Below are 19393 nucleotides of genomic sequence, written 5' to 3'. Positions count from 1 at the left end.
TAGATACCAATAGGAAAATGAAGGATGTATAGGAAAATGAAGGATGTATATGGTGCAACATGTCTGTTGACCTATCCCCATGTGATTATTATGCCTTCGGTCCCTTAAAAAAATACCTCAAAGGGTCGATATTTCTTGCTGGATGATGATCCGATGCAGGTGGTTACAGACTTCTTCACACAGAAGGACATGGTGTTTTACAAAATGGGCATTTTCAACATGATGTGTTGGTGGATGATTGCCTCACTGCTCATGGTGTTTTTGCCTCATTGGCATACTAATGCAGAATGTATGGCCTTTGAATGGAAACTTTTTGTTCACCCCCTTACACACATTTTTCAACATGAAAGCCAAAGCATACCTCTCATAAAAAAGTCACAAAACATAATTGGTGGAAAATGGAAAGGGAATTTCTGGTATATACATCAACTCATGACTGGCAGGATCACACATATTAGGATATTAAAAATTCCAAATGAAATTAATCAATTCCCAGGAGCACTAGCAAGCAGTTGTAATGGGATATAATATATGGTGTTAAATCTGGGAGATGGATAAACAAAAACAGTAAATCACCAAGGGTTTAAACACCACAATACCTTTACTATGACCAAAGCTTCCATACAAACTTACTAAATAAAATACACCTTTAAAGTTAAATAAAATACCCCTTTAAAGTCTGAACTTTTATGACTGAAAAAACTGATTTATTTCTTACAGATTTGTCAGCCACAATCTTCCAGAACACTAACTCAGCAGGTTTCACACTTCAAAGCTTTGTCTGCTCCACCACCAAACTGTCCTGTGCAAGTACATGAACACACAGTTTCAAACACCAACACAGAAAGACTACCTGTATTTATTTGCACCAAAAATTAAAAATATTCATTTTGGATCTACAGGCCGCAGCATACAATACATGAGGGAAATTCAAGAAGCATTCAGACATTGGGAAGCACAAACATTAGGGAGTTAAATTTGTAAGTTCCTATTCAGATTATATTCGCTGTAGCTTCACTTCCTTAGTTAAGCAGTTCCTCCACCAGATGAAACTGTTGCAGAAGTTACCTACGAGAATTCCTGGACAACAGTCATGTTATTTGTTCATACTGCTAATACATATCAGTAGCATTTTCATTTCTGGAAATTATTAGAAATAAAGTGGATCAGAGGTGGAAATAATGGAACTTACAAATGAATGCAGTGACTTACAAAATAACTTACAGTCATACTGCAGCTGACAGTTGCATGAGTTAACAATATGAGTCCCTTGCCTGAAGTTACAGCAGCAACATGAGTAGAGTCATGTAAGTGCGCAGTGTGCACTTTGGGGTATTAAAACAAGGAGTTAAAAAAGGAAAAAAAATCATACTGATTTTTCATCACACTTGTTAAATTTTCTCCAGGTCTTGGAGATGTGCAATGTGGTAACTGCACCTCAGTTTCTTGGCCACAGGTATAGATTCTTTTTCTTGGTATCTTGTTACAATCATGGAGAGATCCAATACCCTAAAACAGTACATGCAGGCCCCTCACAAGTAGCTTCTCGGTCAAAACAACAATGTTGCACCTCACTATTTTTGCAACTTTTTAACTTGCCTTGTAAAGTTCTTGTTATGTATAGTTGAAATGCAGTAATATTTACCACATTTCAACAATTCTTCAATTTACATGACCTTCACAACATTCTCTAGTTCTTTGGCCTGTCCCCAAGATTGGGTATCCGATTCAGCAATGCACTTTAGATGTTTGATCAGGAAAGAAAATGTTACATGCCTATAGGATACCAATTCATTAGCAAGTTTCCAAAAAATTCCTGCTGTATGCAGAAGTTCTGTCAGTATTCGAATATCACTGGTGTGTCATTAATATCATTTCACTCTTCATATAAAATAGTTATAGAAAGAGTCCTGTACTGCAGAAATATGAAAGTTTCTTAATTTTTTATTTTTATTTGTTTATTTATTTTTACTAAGTATGTGTATTGAAAGATAATGGGGAAAACTTCAATTCTTTTTCAGAGGCCACCACATTACTTTTCAATAGTATATCACAACACTAAATTTAGAGTTCTTAAACTGCCAAATACTACTTTACACACTATGTGGTGTGTGTGGCCATACACTACAATGAAATATGGGCTAGAAACTAACTTTTATAAAGAGAATATATAGTTAGGAAAACCTATACCATGTAAGAAACTTGCATGAGCAACTGATATTACTGTACAGAAAGTTTGTAAGTTTGTATGGAAGCAGGCATTCTGGTACATTTCTGAAACAAAAATAAGCACACAAAAAAATTCTAACCTCAAGTAGTAGAAATCATTTTAAACTACCTGCCAAGAAAATCGTCATTTTCAATGCCTGGGAAACCGGGGTCCCAATCCCACAGCTCGAATGACAACATCTGTGCTTTTTGGGATGTAATCTTCGCCTTCGACATAAACATAAACATCATTTAAATGAAATGCTTCTTTGTGAGAATATTACAACTGCTTGCTACGCAACTTTGCTGAAATAATGAGCAAACAAAGACAAATAAAGACTGCATTACCAGTCGCAGAATAACATACATCAAAGAACTATGGCATGAAAAAGTATATCTACTTATGTGGAATTACTTAAGAATGTTACAGACTTCTGATCCATTTTTTCTTTTGTGAAACATAAACATACAAAGCATTGTCATGTAACTAATACATTTTCTTTACCATGGAGGCCTATGCATAGGTACAGAATACGATGTTCTAATGCACTGTTCTTACTATACTACAGTCTTAACATGCATGTGCAAGATCCAGTTTCTTGGTTTTCAAGTACTGTAACAACATTACTGTGTGCGCCTGATGCTATAAACATGCCGAGTGTTATTAGCCTGCATACACAAGTGCTGCTAAATGTACAGTCATGTCAATGATGGTAATGATTATGAAGAAATTTACCAATATCTGTAAAGAAGGATGACTCATTTATAAAATGACAGGCCACACAGGGCTGTTAGTAACAAGTCATTGAGAAATGAGGCACCAAAGTGAATGGCAGATGGATGGGACGTAACATATTTTATGTTGTACATAGATTCCACAAGCCTCAATCCATGCAACAGTCATGTACTGAGAAAACTGCTTGGGAGACATTACAGATGCTGCTGTCTTCTTCCCTGCCTACATCACTGCCAATGGGAACAAATAGCTAGAATTATTCAAAACAATCAGCATGACAAAGCAAACCTTAATCACACTATGACAGAGGTATATAACAGAAGACAGAAAAGTATTTATCAGCTTCTATGAGATTGCACATCAACTTAACAATTTCAGTCAGTCACTGGAAAGTGGAGGACTGAAGATATGTTTGTTTGTCAAACTAATCACTGTACATGCTTGCTTGAGCTGACAGATTTGTATATTTTGCAGAATACTTTAGGCCATCAATTGTACTGCTTTCCTGAGGACTGGACAAATTGTGTCGATCGACTTTTTAGCTTTGATAAGCTGATGAAGATAATACTGAAAGATAGTGTAGAGTCTATCAACAACAGCCTGCGCAGTTCATATACACTCAAACTATAAAACATTCTAAAAGGACAACACATATGCTTACATGGTAAGTAACATTAAAACTAGGTTTGATGATTATTTTGGGGAGCTTCACACAATAGCCTGCTCACTGTATGTAACAAATGTGAACCCAACCAAGCACAACTGGTATGTGGTTTAGAAACCGTGTTTAAGAACTTAAAAGTAACAATCATTAGGGATACATGTAAGCTTATAAAATGGCAAGATTCTAAATTTTGCAAAGTCACCTGTCACTTGTTGAGTGAGTGTCATATCGGGTTGCCACACCTTGTGAAGTTGTAGGAGGGACCTACCTGGTATCAAGTACTTGTATCATAAATATCATTCTGCCATTGTCTAGCACTGAATATGACATAACAGCCCTGTTAATGATACAGACACTTATACTAACTCATCAATAACTGAACTTGTTAGAATGAATAATAAATGTAAGTTCTGCATATTTTGTTGAAATTACACAACTTATGGGTATTAACAGAAGAAAACACAATGTACTTTACTTCTGCTGTTCAACATAACTTTTCACTTAAGCATTAGAGATTACGTCTTTCTCTGGAAACAGATTTTCAATGTAGAATGAAATATAGTTATCTCCTACTGAAAACATGCACAATACTAAATGAACTTCTTTAAAGTGACAACCATTATATTTGTAATATTACAAAAGAAAGTACCAGAATTTGAAACTGTATCTTGCTAACTTGTATTGTATGTGCATATAACATTCGACTCACTTCATAAACGAAAAATATACCACACTACAGTCAAATAATACTTTGGCAAGTCTGAACATGTTACCTATATGCTTACATAAAATTTTTCAGTTTTTGTAATAAAAGTGTATATAGTTTTCCCAGCAATCAATGCCCATTTTCTCCTGTTAGGTATCAATTTTACTTTGACAGTGCAATAATGGCAGCATTTTTACAAAGAATTAAAAGCTGACTAGTGAATCTTTGGGTTCTAAGAGCTAAAATAAAATCATCCTGTCTAGAAAAATCAAGATTTATAAAATGTAAGAAACTGTGCGTATGTACACCTAACTCTCTTTTATCACGAATAAATTTTTGGAAAGGATGCAAAAATTTTTGGAAAGGATGCAAGCCTTAAACAGTACAGTTTTCTTACAATGTGGAAAATTCACTTTAAAATACCATGCCAGAAACTGCACAAATTACATTTTCACAAATTCTCTTATTACTGAAAACTATCTATCTCAACAGCAGATGATCGTTACTTGTGGAAGGGACTTAACTACAGATAAACATACTAAATAACTGAAAAATTCAACTCTGGATGATACTTTATGTGAAATACAATGAAACAGGTGATGTGATGCTTTTGTTAGGACTACCGTTATTCTATTAGGCAGAATCTTTCACCTTAGATTCACCAGTTGTCTCTGAAAAGATTGACCACAACAGTTTAAATGCACTTTTCAATCACAGTAAATTATAAACAAGTCTCCAAGACCATTCTGTGTTCATAAGATAGTACTTTTTGAAATCTGGCAACACCATACACCTTCTACACTAAGACAGCGAGCAGCTTTGCTCATAATAATTCCTGTCTCTGAATAGAAACAAAACTGCTTTGACACCAGTTACTGCATTTACATCTTATGATATTTCATATTATCTTCAGCAAGAAACTTTAATTTTCTTGTTTCAACAGAGCAAAACATTTTAATAGTTGAGATAAAAATGTGTGTAAATCCAAGATAACCTGCTATACCCAGTTTAATAAAGGAATGGTTCCAAACCAAATGTCTGCAAGGAGGTTCTATTGTTTATCTATTTGTTTCTCTTCTCAGGCATTCATTACCTTTTATTACTCTTTTCTAAGTTTTATTGTTCGTCATATTGCTCCTCACCGACTTGCCTCTGGTAAGTTAGTTTGGTTAGCATCAGGCCTTATTTCAGTTGCTCTTCATGTTAACAATGTTGCCTACTTCCCTACTTATTACTTCTGGGGTGTTTATATCAGTCAAAAAGCTGCTAATATGGATGGAGTTGTGATGAATGACATTCTGTGCAGATGGATGGTCAAACTTAATCCTCACTACAGTCTGTCTGTGGCAGCTTATATTTGTTGGCTGGTGACTGATGGCCATTCCCACAAAAAATTCATAATAATGTGCAGTAGTTGAACCAAATTTGGTATGTGGAACATCTGCTTCCACAAATGGCTTTAATTGGAAGAGAGAGAGAAGGTAGGTAATCCCTCTCAAAATATACAGAATCACTTTTCATCAGCTTCGAAAACACACACACGAGAGCGTGACCACACTCTCTCTCTCTCTCTCTCTCTCTCTCTCTCTCTCTCTCTTTTTCTCTCCCCCCCCCCCCCCCCCATCTCTCGTCATGTCTACCCAGAAACAATCTCTAGCAGTCTTTTTCACTGTGCCTGTCTGCCACTCTACAGCTCCTCCGTTATCATTTTTGTATTGTTTTTATTCCATCCTGGATGTTCCACAGCTTCAAACATATTTTGCTGCAACATCAATATTTCCAAAAACCTTTAGATGTGAGCAAACTCCAGAGGAACACCATCAGAATTCAAAGCAATATTTTACAAGGTGCGGAATAAATGCAATGGGGGTGGGGGTACGTCTCTAACTCTGTTGGAGGGAACCTAAACTAAATGGTGGAAGCAAGCCCAACCTTTTTGGGACTCGCAAAAATCTCCAAAAACTGTCCAAGGTGATTACAAATGCAGAGAATGTTTTAACTCACTATTCTACAATTTAGTAGAATCTTTTTCTGACTTCAAGAACACAAAATTCAGTTTTCAGTTTTGATTAAACTAACATTCATTTAAAAGTACGTATAGGGTCAGTCACATGAAAATGAAACAGATGGAAAAAAAGTAAGGAAATTGTTTATTATTTCAAAAGTAATCACTGTAATTATCAATAAATTTATCCCACTGTGAGGCAAGACGGTCAACAGCACCATGCAAAAATTTTTGTGGTTGTCTACAGAACAATGGACGAACCCAGACAGGCACCTCTCCAGACGAAGGAAATTGACAACCACGAATGTCTTCATTCAGCATACCAAAAATATGAAAATGACACTGGAAGAGGTTGAGATTTTAGGGAGGATGTATAAGGGCTTCCCAGCAAAACTTCTGCTGCATAGTCAGCATAATGATTTTGGCAACATGTGCGTGGTCTTCCCATACAATTTTCATTTTGGTGCCCTGAAGAAAGATATTCATGGCCATGTATTTCCTTTGGCTGAAGAAGTGCACAACTGGGTACAATGATGGTTCCATAGCAACTGTAAACATTTTCCCATGAAGGCATTCACCATCTTGTTTCACAGTGGGATAAATGTATTAACAGTTATGGTGATTACTTCTGAAATAATACACAGTTTACTTTACTCCATCTGCCTTGTTTTCCATTTGACTGCTCCTTATAAAAGACACATTTTTTCCCTTCCCTTTAATGACATGATTCCACAGAGGTAATCACATACACTCCCCTAACAGTTACAAAATAGTCTTTTCACCCACATGTTCCTCACAACCTCTTGCACCATGGGTCATACCTCTTGAAAGACGCAGGTGCATACCTATCTCATGCATGTATACCATAATATACCATAACTACTTATTTTACTACTGTCACCAGTATATTCTGTCTTGAGTACATAGGAAATATATATCCAAATTGTCCATTAGTTATAGGTGGAGACTTTAATGTAGCACCCATTGACTGGGAAAATTACACGTTTATCATAGGGGGCAGAAGCAAAGGCTCGTGTGAAGTTATTCTAGGAGCGCTCTCAACATACAACCTTGAGCAATTGGTAAGAAAACCAACTCGAGATGGGAACGTATTTAGATATCTTGGAGACAAACAGACCTGATCTTTTTGAGGAAGTTAATCTAGAAGAAGGTATTAGCGACCATAATGTCGTTGTGGCTTTTATGTCAGTGGCAGCTCCAAGCATTCACCGTGGGACACAAAGATATTGAGTATCTTTGGTCGGAATTTATAGGTATTGTCCACCATGTGCTAGAGAAGTATGTGCCTAGCAAAAATAGAGGGGAGGGAAAGGATCCACCTTGGTACAAGAAACATATTAGGAAGTTGCTGAGAAAGCAGAGAATTTTGCATAGTCGTTTTAAACACAGTCACTGCCCCGCTGACAAACAGAAATTATGCGAAATGAAAGCAGCTGTCAAAAGGTCAATGAGAGATTCTACTAACAAATCTGAAAGCAATATGTTATCTACAGATTCTAAAAATAACCCCACAAAAAATTTTGGTCGTACGTAAAATCTATGAACGCTACAAATAATTCAACACCTTCTCTTGCTGACAGTACAGGTAATGTGACTGATGATGATAAACAGAGGGCCGAAATTCTAGACCTAGCTTTCGAAATGTTGTTTACAGTTGAGGACTGCAGCACCATTCCCACTTTCAATTATCGAACAAATGCAAGGATGGCTGACACAGTGTTGAGTGTATCTGGGATTGTAAAACAGTTGAGATCCTTAGATGCCAGGAAGGCATCTGGCCCAGACAGTATCCCTGTAAGATTTTATGTTGACTGTGCTACAAATATAGCACCATTCTTATTCATCACCTATCAGACATCATTGGAACAGCGGAAAATTCCATGGGACTGGAAGAAGGCCCAGGTCATAGCAATCTATAAAAAGGGTAGGAAATTGGATGCACATAATTATCGGCCAATTTCACCTTCATCAATTTGTTGTAGAATCATGGAACATATTTTGCGTTCAGACATAATGACCTTCTAGACTCTGAGAAGCTCATCTGCAGAAACCAGCACAGTTTTAGGAAACAATGGTCAAGCGAGACACAACTGGCCCTTTTTGTGCATGATATACAACAGGCTCTAGAAACCGGCTCCCAGGTTGATGCCATATTTCTCGACTTTCGAAAGGCGCTTGACTCAGTTCTGCACAGTCACTTGCTCCAAAAAGTGCGCACTTACGGCCTTTCCAATGACATATGCTGTTGGATAGTTAGTTTTCTAACAGACAGGGAGCAGTATGTCGCCCTGAACGGGGTGGCTTTAACAGAAACAAGCGTAACTTCAGGTGTGCCCTTGGGCAGTGTAATAGGTCCGCTGCTTTTTATGATTTACATAAATGATGTGGTTGATGGTACTGACAGCGGCATTAGACTGTTTGGCAATGATGCTGTAGTCTACAAGAAAGTAGTATCACATGAAAGTTGTGAACAAATCAATGAGGATTTGCAGAAAATAAATGTGTGATGTAATGACTGGCAGTTATCTCTCAATATTAGTAAGTGTAATCTACTGCGTATAACAAGGCAAAAATCCCCATTAATGTATGAGTACAAAATAAATACCCAGTCTTTGGAAGCTGTAATGTCCGTCAAGTATCTAGGTGTGACTATTCGAAATGATCTCGAATGGAATGATCAGATTACACAAGTAAAGGGCAAGGCAAACTCTAGATTGCGATTTACTGGTAGAATCCTGAAGCGATGCAGAGGGAGGAGGAGGGTGGGGGGGGGGGGGGGGGGGGGGGGGGAGGGGGGGGCGCAATGATAGTTTAGACAAATGTGGGTGTGATAATGGCTGTGTCCCTTATGCCTCTGGAACATAACTGTTGTTATAGTAGAGCTACTTGTTTCTTACTACACATTTTGAGAAGTCTGATTCATATATGTTGAAAAAGTGATACCTTACAGTTAAAACAACAGCAAATTCAATTACATACGAGGGGAGGTCGAAAAATTTCTAGCCTAATAAATAAAGAATGCCAGAAATTTTGTAAGACCAATTTATTTTTCAATATAATACCTGTGTGCACTAATACACTTGCGGGCATGCTCGGATAATTTCTGCAGGTCTTCGATTTCAAGTCCAACCAAGTGTTCACAGCATCAATCACTGCATCATCATTGTCAAATCGTCATCCTTTGAGATCTCTCTTTCTTTTAGGTTTGGGAAAAGAAAAAAGTCTGATGGAGCCAAATCTGGAGAATACAGCAGATCATGTAGCAATTCAAACCTGCAGTCACGTGGTTTCCAGTATTGTGAGGGCTTTGCGCACCAGTGCACTGTCCTGATGCGAAAGAACTCCATGTGCCAATTTTCTGCGCCTTTTTTCTTTATCTCTTCTCTCAAACGGTGCAGGAGGGTGCAATAGTATGATGCACTGATAGTTACCCTTTCTGCATCCCAGAAGACCAATGCCATCACCTTACCAGATGATATTTGCCCCTGGAAATTTTTTTGGGGGTAGGGGATGAAAGATATTTCCATTGTTGTGACTGTTGTTTTGTCTCAGGATCGAAGTGGTGAACCCACATTTTGTCCAGTCTCACATAACTTTCAAGAAAACCATTTTCATCCACTTCAAATTGACGGACAATTTCTTCACAACACTGTACACACTCTTGTCTCTGATCTTCATTCAAGTCTTTTTGGGACCCACCGAGATGAAACTTTCCACATTCCCAAAATATCCACAACAATGTCAAGAGGACACCCATAGGAGATTCCAAATGTGCTTTCAATGTGCTGCAACATTGTTTGATGATCCTGCACAATCGTATCGTGGATTACAGTCACTGTTTCATCAGTGGCAACAATGACAGGCCTTCCACTCCTTAGCACATCTTCCACACTCGTTCTTCTACGTTTGAAGTCAGACACCCAGTTTTTCCCTGTTGCACGAGACGGAGCACTGTCCTTAAGTGCATTCCGCATGTTCTCCGCAATTTCCTTCAGCATCATTCCCTTCAAATGAAGGCATTCAATGGCAGCACGGTTCTCAATTCCCTTGATATTCGGCATTTTGCTTACACTATGGTGTACAACACATCCTAGCAGTAAAACTAACAAAGCTGGAGCCATCAAATTTGACTTGCATACCCACAAAGGGGCACCATAAAAGTAGGTGGTGCTGTTTGTAAGAGACATTATGGTAACTGAAACCCTGGCAGATTAAAACTGTGTGCCTGACCGAGACTCGAACTCGGGACCTTTGCCTTTTGCAGGCAAGTGCTCTACCATCTGAGCTACTGAAGCATGACTCACACCCGGTCCTCCCAGCTTTACTTCTGCCAGTATCTCATCTCCTACCTTCCAAACTTTACAGAAGCTCTCCTGCGAACTTTGCAGAACTAGCACTCCTGAAAGAAAGGATACTGCGGAGACATGGCTTAGCCACAGCTTCAGTAGCTCAGATGGTAGAGCACTTGCCCGCGAAAGGCAAAGGTCCCGAGTTTGAGTCTCGGTCGGGCACACAGTTTTGATCTGCCAGGAAGTTTCATATCAGCGCACACTCCGCTGCAGAGTGAAAATCTCATTATGGTAACTATCCTAGGCTAGAAACTTTTTGACCACCCCTCGTATAATGTTCCCTCCCTTTCTTTCTTTCAGGAATAATGACAAAATATTATCTGTGCTTGTTTTCCTAACACTTAGTTAGTACCCCACTAAAACAAAAATGGTATTCTTCACTCGTCTGACACTTAACATAGCTTCAACATAGAAAAAGAGAAAATTTTGACTATTGTTCCAGATCTTATAGTGCAATGTGCATTGAAACTTAATGGTGATTCTTAACATTGAACTTTTTACATGAAGGAAAACTTCTCTTAATTTTCTTCTACATTTAGATCAAGTTACTAATCCTAGCACCACACTGAATGTTTGTCACGATATTACTGTATGTTCATACAGTTAGGTTTAGGTTAACCTTTTGTAAAATACATAATATGTGATTATATGTTACAAGTTAAAACTGGTTTAACTTGTCACTCATAATGTATGCTGTATATACACTATACAGATTTAAAAGAAGTTGTTCTCAAATATATATGCCTCCCAGTTCAAGCATGGTTGTAACAAATCATTGCAAAAGTTAAGATATTACACCTGCAATATTCTTCTTGTGCAGTTTACTACTTCACCTGCACCAAGCAAATTCAAACGAATAAAGCCCATGTTGTAAAAAAACATAGGTGCCATGGGCAACATGATATTTTGCATAATGATGCAATATAACAATTAAAATCCAAGCAGTGTTTTGGAAGCAGCAGAAAACTTGGAGTTTGGATACTGATTGTACTGACTCAATACAGATATGAAATTATTAATAACCGCAAGTATAATTTTGGAAATATTAATTTGCATATAAAGTAGTGATAGTGATGGGATGATTACATTTTTCGTCTTCTTGATTATAATAACCCTTATTTCTTTACACAACAAAATAAAGAAAAGGTATCAAATATGATAATACCAAGTTGGCTAAATACTAAAACTATAGGTCTGGTTATTTCTATGAGTTAACAGAGCAACACAAGTGCATGAAAAATATGGTATAAATCCTTTAAATAGTTTTGGTTGCATCAATTTATTTTGGAGGCTATGCATAGCATTGGGTGATATCTCAAACATAGTGAGTGTGTCCTAATCAAAATTTTTGAAGTCTGAGTCAAACATTTTTCGGCCTATTAAACTGATTTTCCACTCGCATGTTCAAAGGCAAAGTTGTTTGTACTTCACATTAAACTGTCTGTCATATCCCCTCACAACTGATGCAGTAAGTTCTCATTTAGTTCAGAGGAATGCAAGGACATATTCCCACCTGAAAGAGGACCTTTCCTAGTGGAGCTATGTTTCAATTTTTTTTTTTAAACATCACACAGTATGAACAGTAAATTTAGCATCTTTTAGTAATTATGAATGAGCCTAGTACACTCTAGTCATATTAACAACACATGCATATGCGTGTGTGTGCTCCCCCCCCTGCGTGCGCGCGCACACACACACACACACACACACACACACACACACACACACACACACACACACACACACACACACGGAGAGGGAGATTTAAGTTCACCTTGCATGCTTTAAACAGAAAAAGCCCTTTTCGAATGTTACTACATATTTACTGCAGGAGAGATGACAGTACAATATATGCAAAATATACTTTTATAAATCCGAAAATGGTTGAAGTGTTAAATAGATAACACCCAACACATTTCAAAAGTCAATGGACTATATCAATTGTCAACTGAAATGGCAACAATTATAAAAATTACAGAATAAATATATGAAGCAACTGTAATAATGCATAAAATCAATAATTATTGTGCAGTCACATAATTTATGATTTCATTTTTTTCCTTATTAACAATAGCTTTTTACATAATCAATACAAATCACAGCTATCTACAATGCATATACCATAACATTCCATTCAGTAACACCATTACAAAAAGAACAAAGTCCAAGAATTCAAAACTTACACTTCTAAAATTGGACAAGAATTATATTTATTTAATGGTTATTTCTATACGTCATAATGAAAGACATTCATGTAAAGACAACATCAATTTTAAGCTGTTACATCTTCTGAGAGCAGCTTTATGCAACACAATCATATGTGTGTCCCCAACAATGTTAGTGAATAGAATAAAGATGTTAGTAGAATTTGCTGGAAAGTGCCAAAGATATAAAAGGCACTGCAGTTAAAACAAAAGAAAGTTCCACTGCAGACTGTGAAAAGAACTGGACCACCTGAACAACAAGAAGCACCATTCTCTGGGTGAAATAACACACAAAGTAGAAAAACAGACTGTTGTAAGATACACAATCACATGCAATATTGGAGAGAAAGTAGTTGGAAAGATGAATGACAAAAGAAAATTAGTGGGAAATAAAAACCACTGAAGCTGATCATGCTCTAATGCTAACTTGTAACAAACCAGTTTGCACATCGTATATCACAGAAGTGAATTTCTTAGCAATACTGTCACACAGCACCTTTTTCATTTATAGAGCTACTTCATGGAAAACTTAGCTTTTAATTTCTTTTTATGCTTTAAAACCACACTGAGTTGCCAATTAAACCCATTTCTTTATCTTCTTCTACTACAGTATTTTACTCTTAAAATTTCCTTTGCTCTCTCTTGCTTTCCACTACACTCAGACACTATCTATCCCATTTCTAACCAATATAACTTTATGAGCATATAAGAAATACTACGCTGCAGGAAAAGAACACACACAGCGCCCAGTTTATTTAGTGCATGCTGCTTCTGTAAACAGTTGTCAGATGCTACAAGAGTACAAGATAAATAAATACTGAAGGCATTCTTTAGTTTCACTGCACCACAGTTGTAATAATAGTTTAATTCTATATGGTACCCTCCCCATTTACAATAATTTAATTTCAAAACTTACCTATAATTTTTACATGTGTTCAAATAGCTGATATTCATATTAGGTTTCTATACCATGTTGTTTTACAATGTTTTAATCAATATAAATTTACAAAATTTCCACACTTTGTATAAGCTGCAAAAATAACATTTTGAGGTGTACACATCATCTACAAATGAAACTGGAACTAACAATATATAAGGTGTACGTTAGAAGTATTGACTCTGGCTGTTGAGACACTTGTCCCACTGTGACACAAAGCTGTGAAAGGCTGTCTCATAAAATTCTCGGGGCGGCGTTGTTAACCAGTTCCACAAGTACAGCTGGACATTGTCATCCGAGGTGAATCATTTGCTGCTCAGAGCCTTTTTTAAGGGGTCCAATAATGACGTAATCACAGGGAGAGAGGTCCGGACTGAATGGAGGGTGGCTGAGAACATCCCATTTGAATTTCTGCAGGAGTGCTGCCACTGTGTTGGCCGTATGAGGCTTTGCATTGTCGTGGAGCAGAATGACCCCACGAGTGAGATTGCCTGGTAGTTTCAATTAGTTCACTTGGCGAAGGGTGGTCAAGGTTAGCAAGTAATGCTGGGCATTCACTGTTGACCTGTGCTGCAGGAAGTGAATCAGAAGGGGGCCGTCTTGGTCCCCTTAAAATGGCTCTGAGGGGCAAACGATTCACGTCGGATGATGCGTTTCACGTCGGACGACAATGTCCAGCTGTACATGCGGAACTGGTTAACATTGCATCCCCAGGAATTTTATGAGACAGCCATTCACTGCCTTGTGTCACAGTGGGACAAGTGTCTCAACAGCCAGGGTCAATACTACTAACATACAGGTACTGGTTTCTGTAATTATGCCTCTGGCTCATTTCTTTTTGAATACACCTTATAAAACTAGGTAATAACTGTCAATCTGTTATCAAAGGGTATGTATGATGTCACATAGAAGAACTGCAGCTGTAGGCTTCTTAGGTGTTATCTGTGAAACTGTACTTACTAAATATCTGATAGGTTACCACCTGTGATAACAGTGTTGTGGTAATCAAATTTAACAAAAAGAAAGGAATGTAGTTTAGGGTGTAGTGTCCCACTGCTGTTGAGGTCATTAGAAACAGGACACAAGCTCACATTGGACAAGGATGGAGCAGGAAATTGGCCATGACTTCACAGAAGGAACCATCCCCTTAAAATTTAACAGTTGAACCAAAGGCTCTTACGTGCAATTTAGTGTGGACTGTACGATTCTGTAGAGACAAGATGCAGTGAAAGATAAGCTTCTGAGTCTATGAATTTTCACCTGTCACTTCAGGTTTCTTAACATAGAGCACATTACAACAATCCGACAAATTCTAGACATTGAAATAATTGAGATGTCGTACAACTAGATTACCACAAATACAAAACTAGCCACAAGCACTGACATTCACAAAGTGCTAAGAAAAATCATCAGATGTACCAGTTAGACATGTGAAAACCTCGGTCCACCTCACTAAAAAGGAGGAGATCTATGGTTACTACACATAGTCACTTCCAATTACTAGCTACAATCACATGTGCAGACACTAATCTCTATGTGGTAAATAGTTGTTTTCTTTTTTAGTTAAACCTACAAACATGCACTAAGCATTATTTAACACTGTCTGTTAGAAGTTAGGAATGTTACAGACTGCTGCCAGCATTGAAGACAAGAGAAAAAATACTAGCTCATTTAGACAAAGATGGAAAAGCAAATCATCCATAGCCTTTTTGAAGGAACATCTTGCCATTTAAATCATGGTACATGAGAATATGGAACTGTTTCTGCTGAATATGTATCCAGTGTTGTGATCACTGTACTTTACTCAGTTCATATTGTTTGATATGTCACTGTGTGCATTTAAAACTAAATAGCAGCAGGAGAAAGTAGTGGTTCTCCAACTGAAAGTGAGTGCGATAATTCGCTTTGTTGGCGATGTAGTAGGCACCCCAACAATGAAATGTGAAATAAATACAGAACTAACTTGCAGTTCCTTATAAGGATGTTATCCAGAACATCCGACATTCACAGCCAAAGAACTATATGAACATTTAATATGCAGTACAGCTTTGACTTCACCAGTAACTGATATTTGAAGGGTATAACATTGCTGTGTGCCTCTGAAATCCAGCAAATTAATTTTTTTCTAAATAGATGTTCAGATGAGTACATTTCATGATCCTAATTTGTACATTTCAAAAGGCTCATTTCCATGAATAACAATGTACAAAATACTGTCTGATGGACAATCTGAAATGCACTTGTAGTTATCTTCATAAATATAACTTCATAAGCATGCTTATTTATGTGCAGCTTTCACTCATTAAATGATAGTACATGTATTATGACCAATAAACATTGCTATGTCTAAAGACTTTCTGAAGTGCTACTTTGAGTGGAAATGTATGAAAATAACAACAACTGGAGGATCTTTTTAAAGACAAACTTTTCCTCAGATACCACATTTCCCAATAAATAAGTCATAATTAGTACAACTGCATTATCACACTTAACTTATAATAATGTGACCTATTGTGATAATTAAATGGTTAAAAAGTATACAATGCTAATTCTACATTATTTCTAGTAATCTTATTAAAACATACTGTGTTGTGGAACAGGAGAGAGAGAGAGAGAGAGAGAGAGAGAGAGAGAGAGAGAGAGAGAGAGAGAGAGACCGACCCCTACAGCTGCAGCAAACAACTTACCATAAAGTAACACTGTAGAAGTGTATACATAATTGGGAGCAAGGGACACAAGGTAGCCAATTATTAGTTTGTACCATGTTGGGAGCAAAATTTGTTTTGTAAACGGGAATACGCATTACATTTCTTTGTCAGTGAAATTATTTTTATGGACTATGTAGAACTGGATGCTGATTAATTTCTCTGAGCAAAACCATAGTTACAGTACATAAGTTTATGGCACTTGCTTATTTGAGATTTTGCATCTGCCACTGTCCATTTAATAAGCGAAAAACCACAATTTATTAATGACTTTAGCAACCTGCTACCAATTTGAAGGTAAAAAATGAGTCATGAATGTGACTAAGGAGGATATACTGAGTGAAATGTTGATTTACATGGGCTCTTGGAGGAAATTACAGATGCCAAGAGCATGTACCTGCGTTACGGGGCCACATGGGAACAGCCATTGGTTGCAAGTTTGGTCTTGGAAAAGTAATTAAGAGATGAGGTACTGTTGCAGGGTCTGAACAAAAGAAATAAGAAAAATAATATCACATTTACATGATTAAAAATAGTACACTGAAATAATCTCAGTGCATATTGTTAGTAACACACAAAACTGGGTGTCAGTGGGAACCTCACGCAGCTACATGGAAGTGTTCTGAAATAATGTAGCAAGAACTTCAGTTAAAAAGATATGAATTTGTCTAGCCATCTCCAATGAAATCACACACAAAAGAACTAATTTTGTTTTATTTTCAGGAATGGTTAAAATTCTGACTTAGCAAACACATGCAGGTAGTACGATCCTATAGCAATGTACCTGGATCCTAGTGGTAAACTTTTTAATGACAATTACTGCCACCACCTGCAACCTGTGAATTTAGTTATGTGCCCATTTAAGCATGTTCAGCACATTACTTGAGATTCAGAAGTCCATTTCATTTCCTTAGTCTCAAGTGATGGCTCACAAATACATCTGGTTCACAACTGCAACTTATCTGGGAACTTTTCATAAGCAAATATACAGTCACCATTAGTAACAGAATGTGCTAAAAGTGTGTACTTTATAAAAGAAATCAATCTGCAATATGTTACATTACAGGATCCTGCACTTTTTATATTTTCACCCACAAATGATGGTGCTGTGATATCATTATTATTTTAAGGTATCATTAAGCTTTTTATAAAAAATAATCAACAGCAGCCTAATTTGAAACGGAAACTTTTTCACGTAATATTCTTAATATACTGACTAACTTTTCATTCAGATTGTTCAGTATGCTTACAGTCAACTGTGATGGGCACAAAATATTCTTTCTATCTTCCATACATTCATCATTTTAGAATGTTGCACATGTGTTATCAAGAACAGATTACAATCAGACTGTACATTATCCTCTAATTGCAAATAAAATTTTATTTTGGGCTTATTTAATGTACAAATAAGATAATATAGTTAACATACACATTTCTGAAACAACGAATGCCTGTCATCAAAATTCATTAGCTACTGACAGATCCTAATCTCCATCATGAAAAAAATGAGCATAATAAGCACCAACCTGGTTAACTATTCAGATAAAAATTGTATACAGGAATCTCACTTGTCACAATGCTGATCCTGCATCCTGGACAAGTTCTACATTCAATTCTTTAATTCCATGTGTGGAATGAGGCCTTTCTCTAGAAACATTAAGTTCATTCATCTTTCATGTATGACCATGGAGATGCTCCTGTCTTTACTTTGTTACTATAACCCAGTCCCAAATTTACAGCAAATATGAGAACGAAGATTTGGTTAACACAGATCAACGTGTTTGAAAACACCCAGTTTTATGTCACACATTACATATTTATTTGCCTCATTAAAGATCATGCTGAAATGTGGGTAGGTGAAATATGCTGGATTCTCACCTGCCAAGACTTTCATCCGCTGAAGAGTCATCATAATCCATCAGACGCAACAGAAGCTCTTGGCTGCGTGAGTCAAACACGATGCTCTGGGGGTGCAAGCAGGCTCACAAACATCAAAGCAGTAATGCCACACACAGTAAATATGCAGTATACTCATAAAGCAAAAACAAAAAGTATTCATTAACCTCATATGCTAAAAACCACCTAATCTTTGGGATGATGACATACTTTAAATACAATGAAGAGTTTTAGAACAGTTCATGCATGTTTCAGGAAATTAAATGTGAAATTGCAGTTTCGGGGACATGACAGCTGTGTTTATACAAAATTTGGGATATTAGAGGATTATTTGTAACAACTATTTAAACTGAATCTAAGGGCAGTTAAAATAGAGTTAGATGCCTCTTCAAAACATCTATAAAGAATATAGACTGTGTCACCTTGTACTCTTAAGCATAGTATAGTGAGCACATGAATAGTAATATTATCTGCTGCGATTTACAACCAAGTTAATCCCATTCTAACTGACAAATCTTAGTGCATTAAACTCTTACTTCAGACAATAAAGCATTCCTAATCTACTAAATTGCATAATTTGCACAATAAAGGGCAGCTATCAAACAAAATGGAGTAAAATATATGCATATAAAATCTAAACTATGAAAATTTACATCGGCTCTGAAAATGTGGTTTTTTAGTTTCAGTATTAATGGCAGTCTTCACTGAGGGGAGCATGTACTACAAAATATGAATCACTTACTACAAAGCACTTGACAAGGACCACCAACATTAAACCTATTTTTAAATTAATTTGATAACAACAAAGCTAAAACAGCTCACTGTAGGTTATTAACTGCATGACACTCATTACAGATAAAGACTGAAGTAGTTTGGTCTGCATGCAATGATATCTAGTTTTCAAACAAGCAAAGTGAGTCACACACGAAAAGATATCAAATTAAATTTTGGGTTCAAACTAC

The 19393-nt window shown here is 36.8% G+C and overlaps 1 protein-coding gene across 3 annotated transcripts in view; it reads right to left on the bottom strand.

The window, feature by feature from the left end:
* The window catches only part of LOC126469986 (extended synaptotagmin-2-B), a 182197-nt gene that overhangs the window by 73084 nt on the left and 89720 nt on the right, over positions 1-19393 (bottom strand). The window contains exon 9 of one of the 3 annotated variants that reach the window (XM_050097431.1): positions 2339-2436. The exons of 1 other annotated variant lie outside the window; for it this stretch is intronic. In XM_050097431.1, coding sequence (XP_049953388.1) covers positions 2339-2436 — 98 coding nt within the window. Of the gene's footprint in view, positions 1-2338; positions 2437-18413; positions 18500-19393 lie in introns of all 3 variants that reach the window. One more of the 3 variants, XM_050097432.1, reaches the window with a different exon arrangement.

This window comes from Schistocerca serialis, chromosome 3 (genome assembly GCF_023864345.2).
Source record: "Schistocerca serialis cubense isolate TAMUIC-IGC-003099 chromosome 3, iqSchSeri2.2, whole genome shotgun sequence".
NCBI classification, from domain to species: Eukaryota; Metazoa; Arthropoda; class Insecta; order Orthoptera; family Acrididae; genus Schistocerca; species Schistocerca serialis.
Note: the sequence above shows the minus strand (reverse complement) of the source record. Positions and strands in the feature narration are given on the sequence as shown.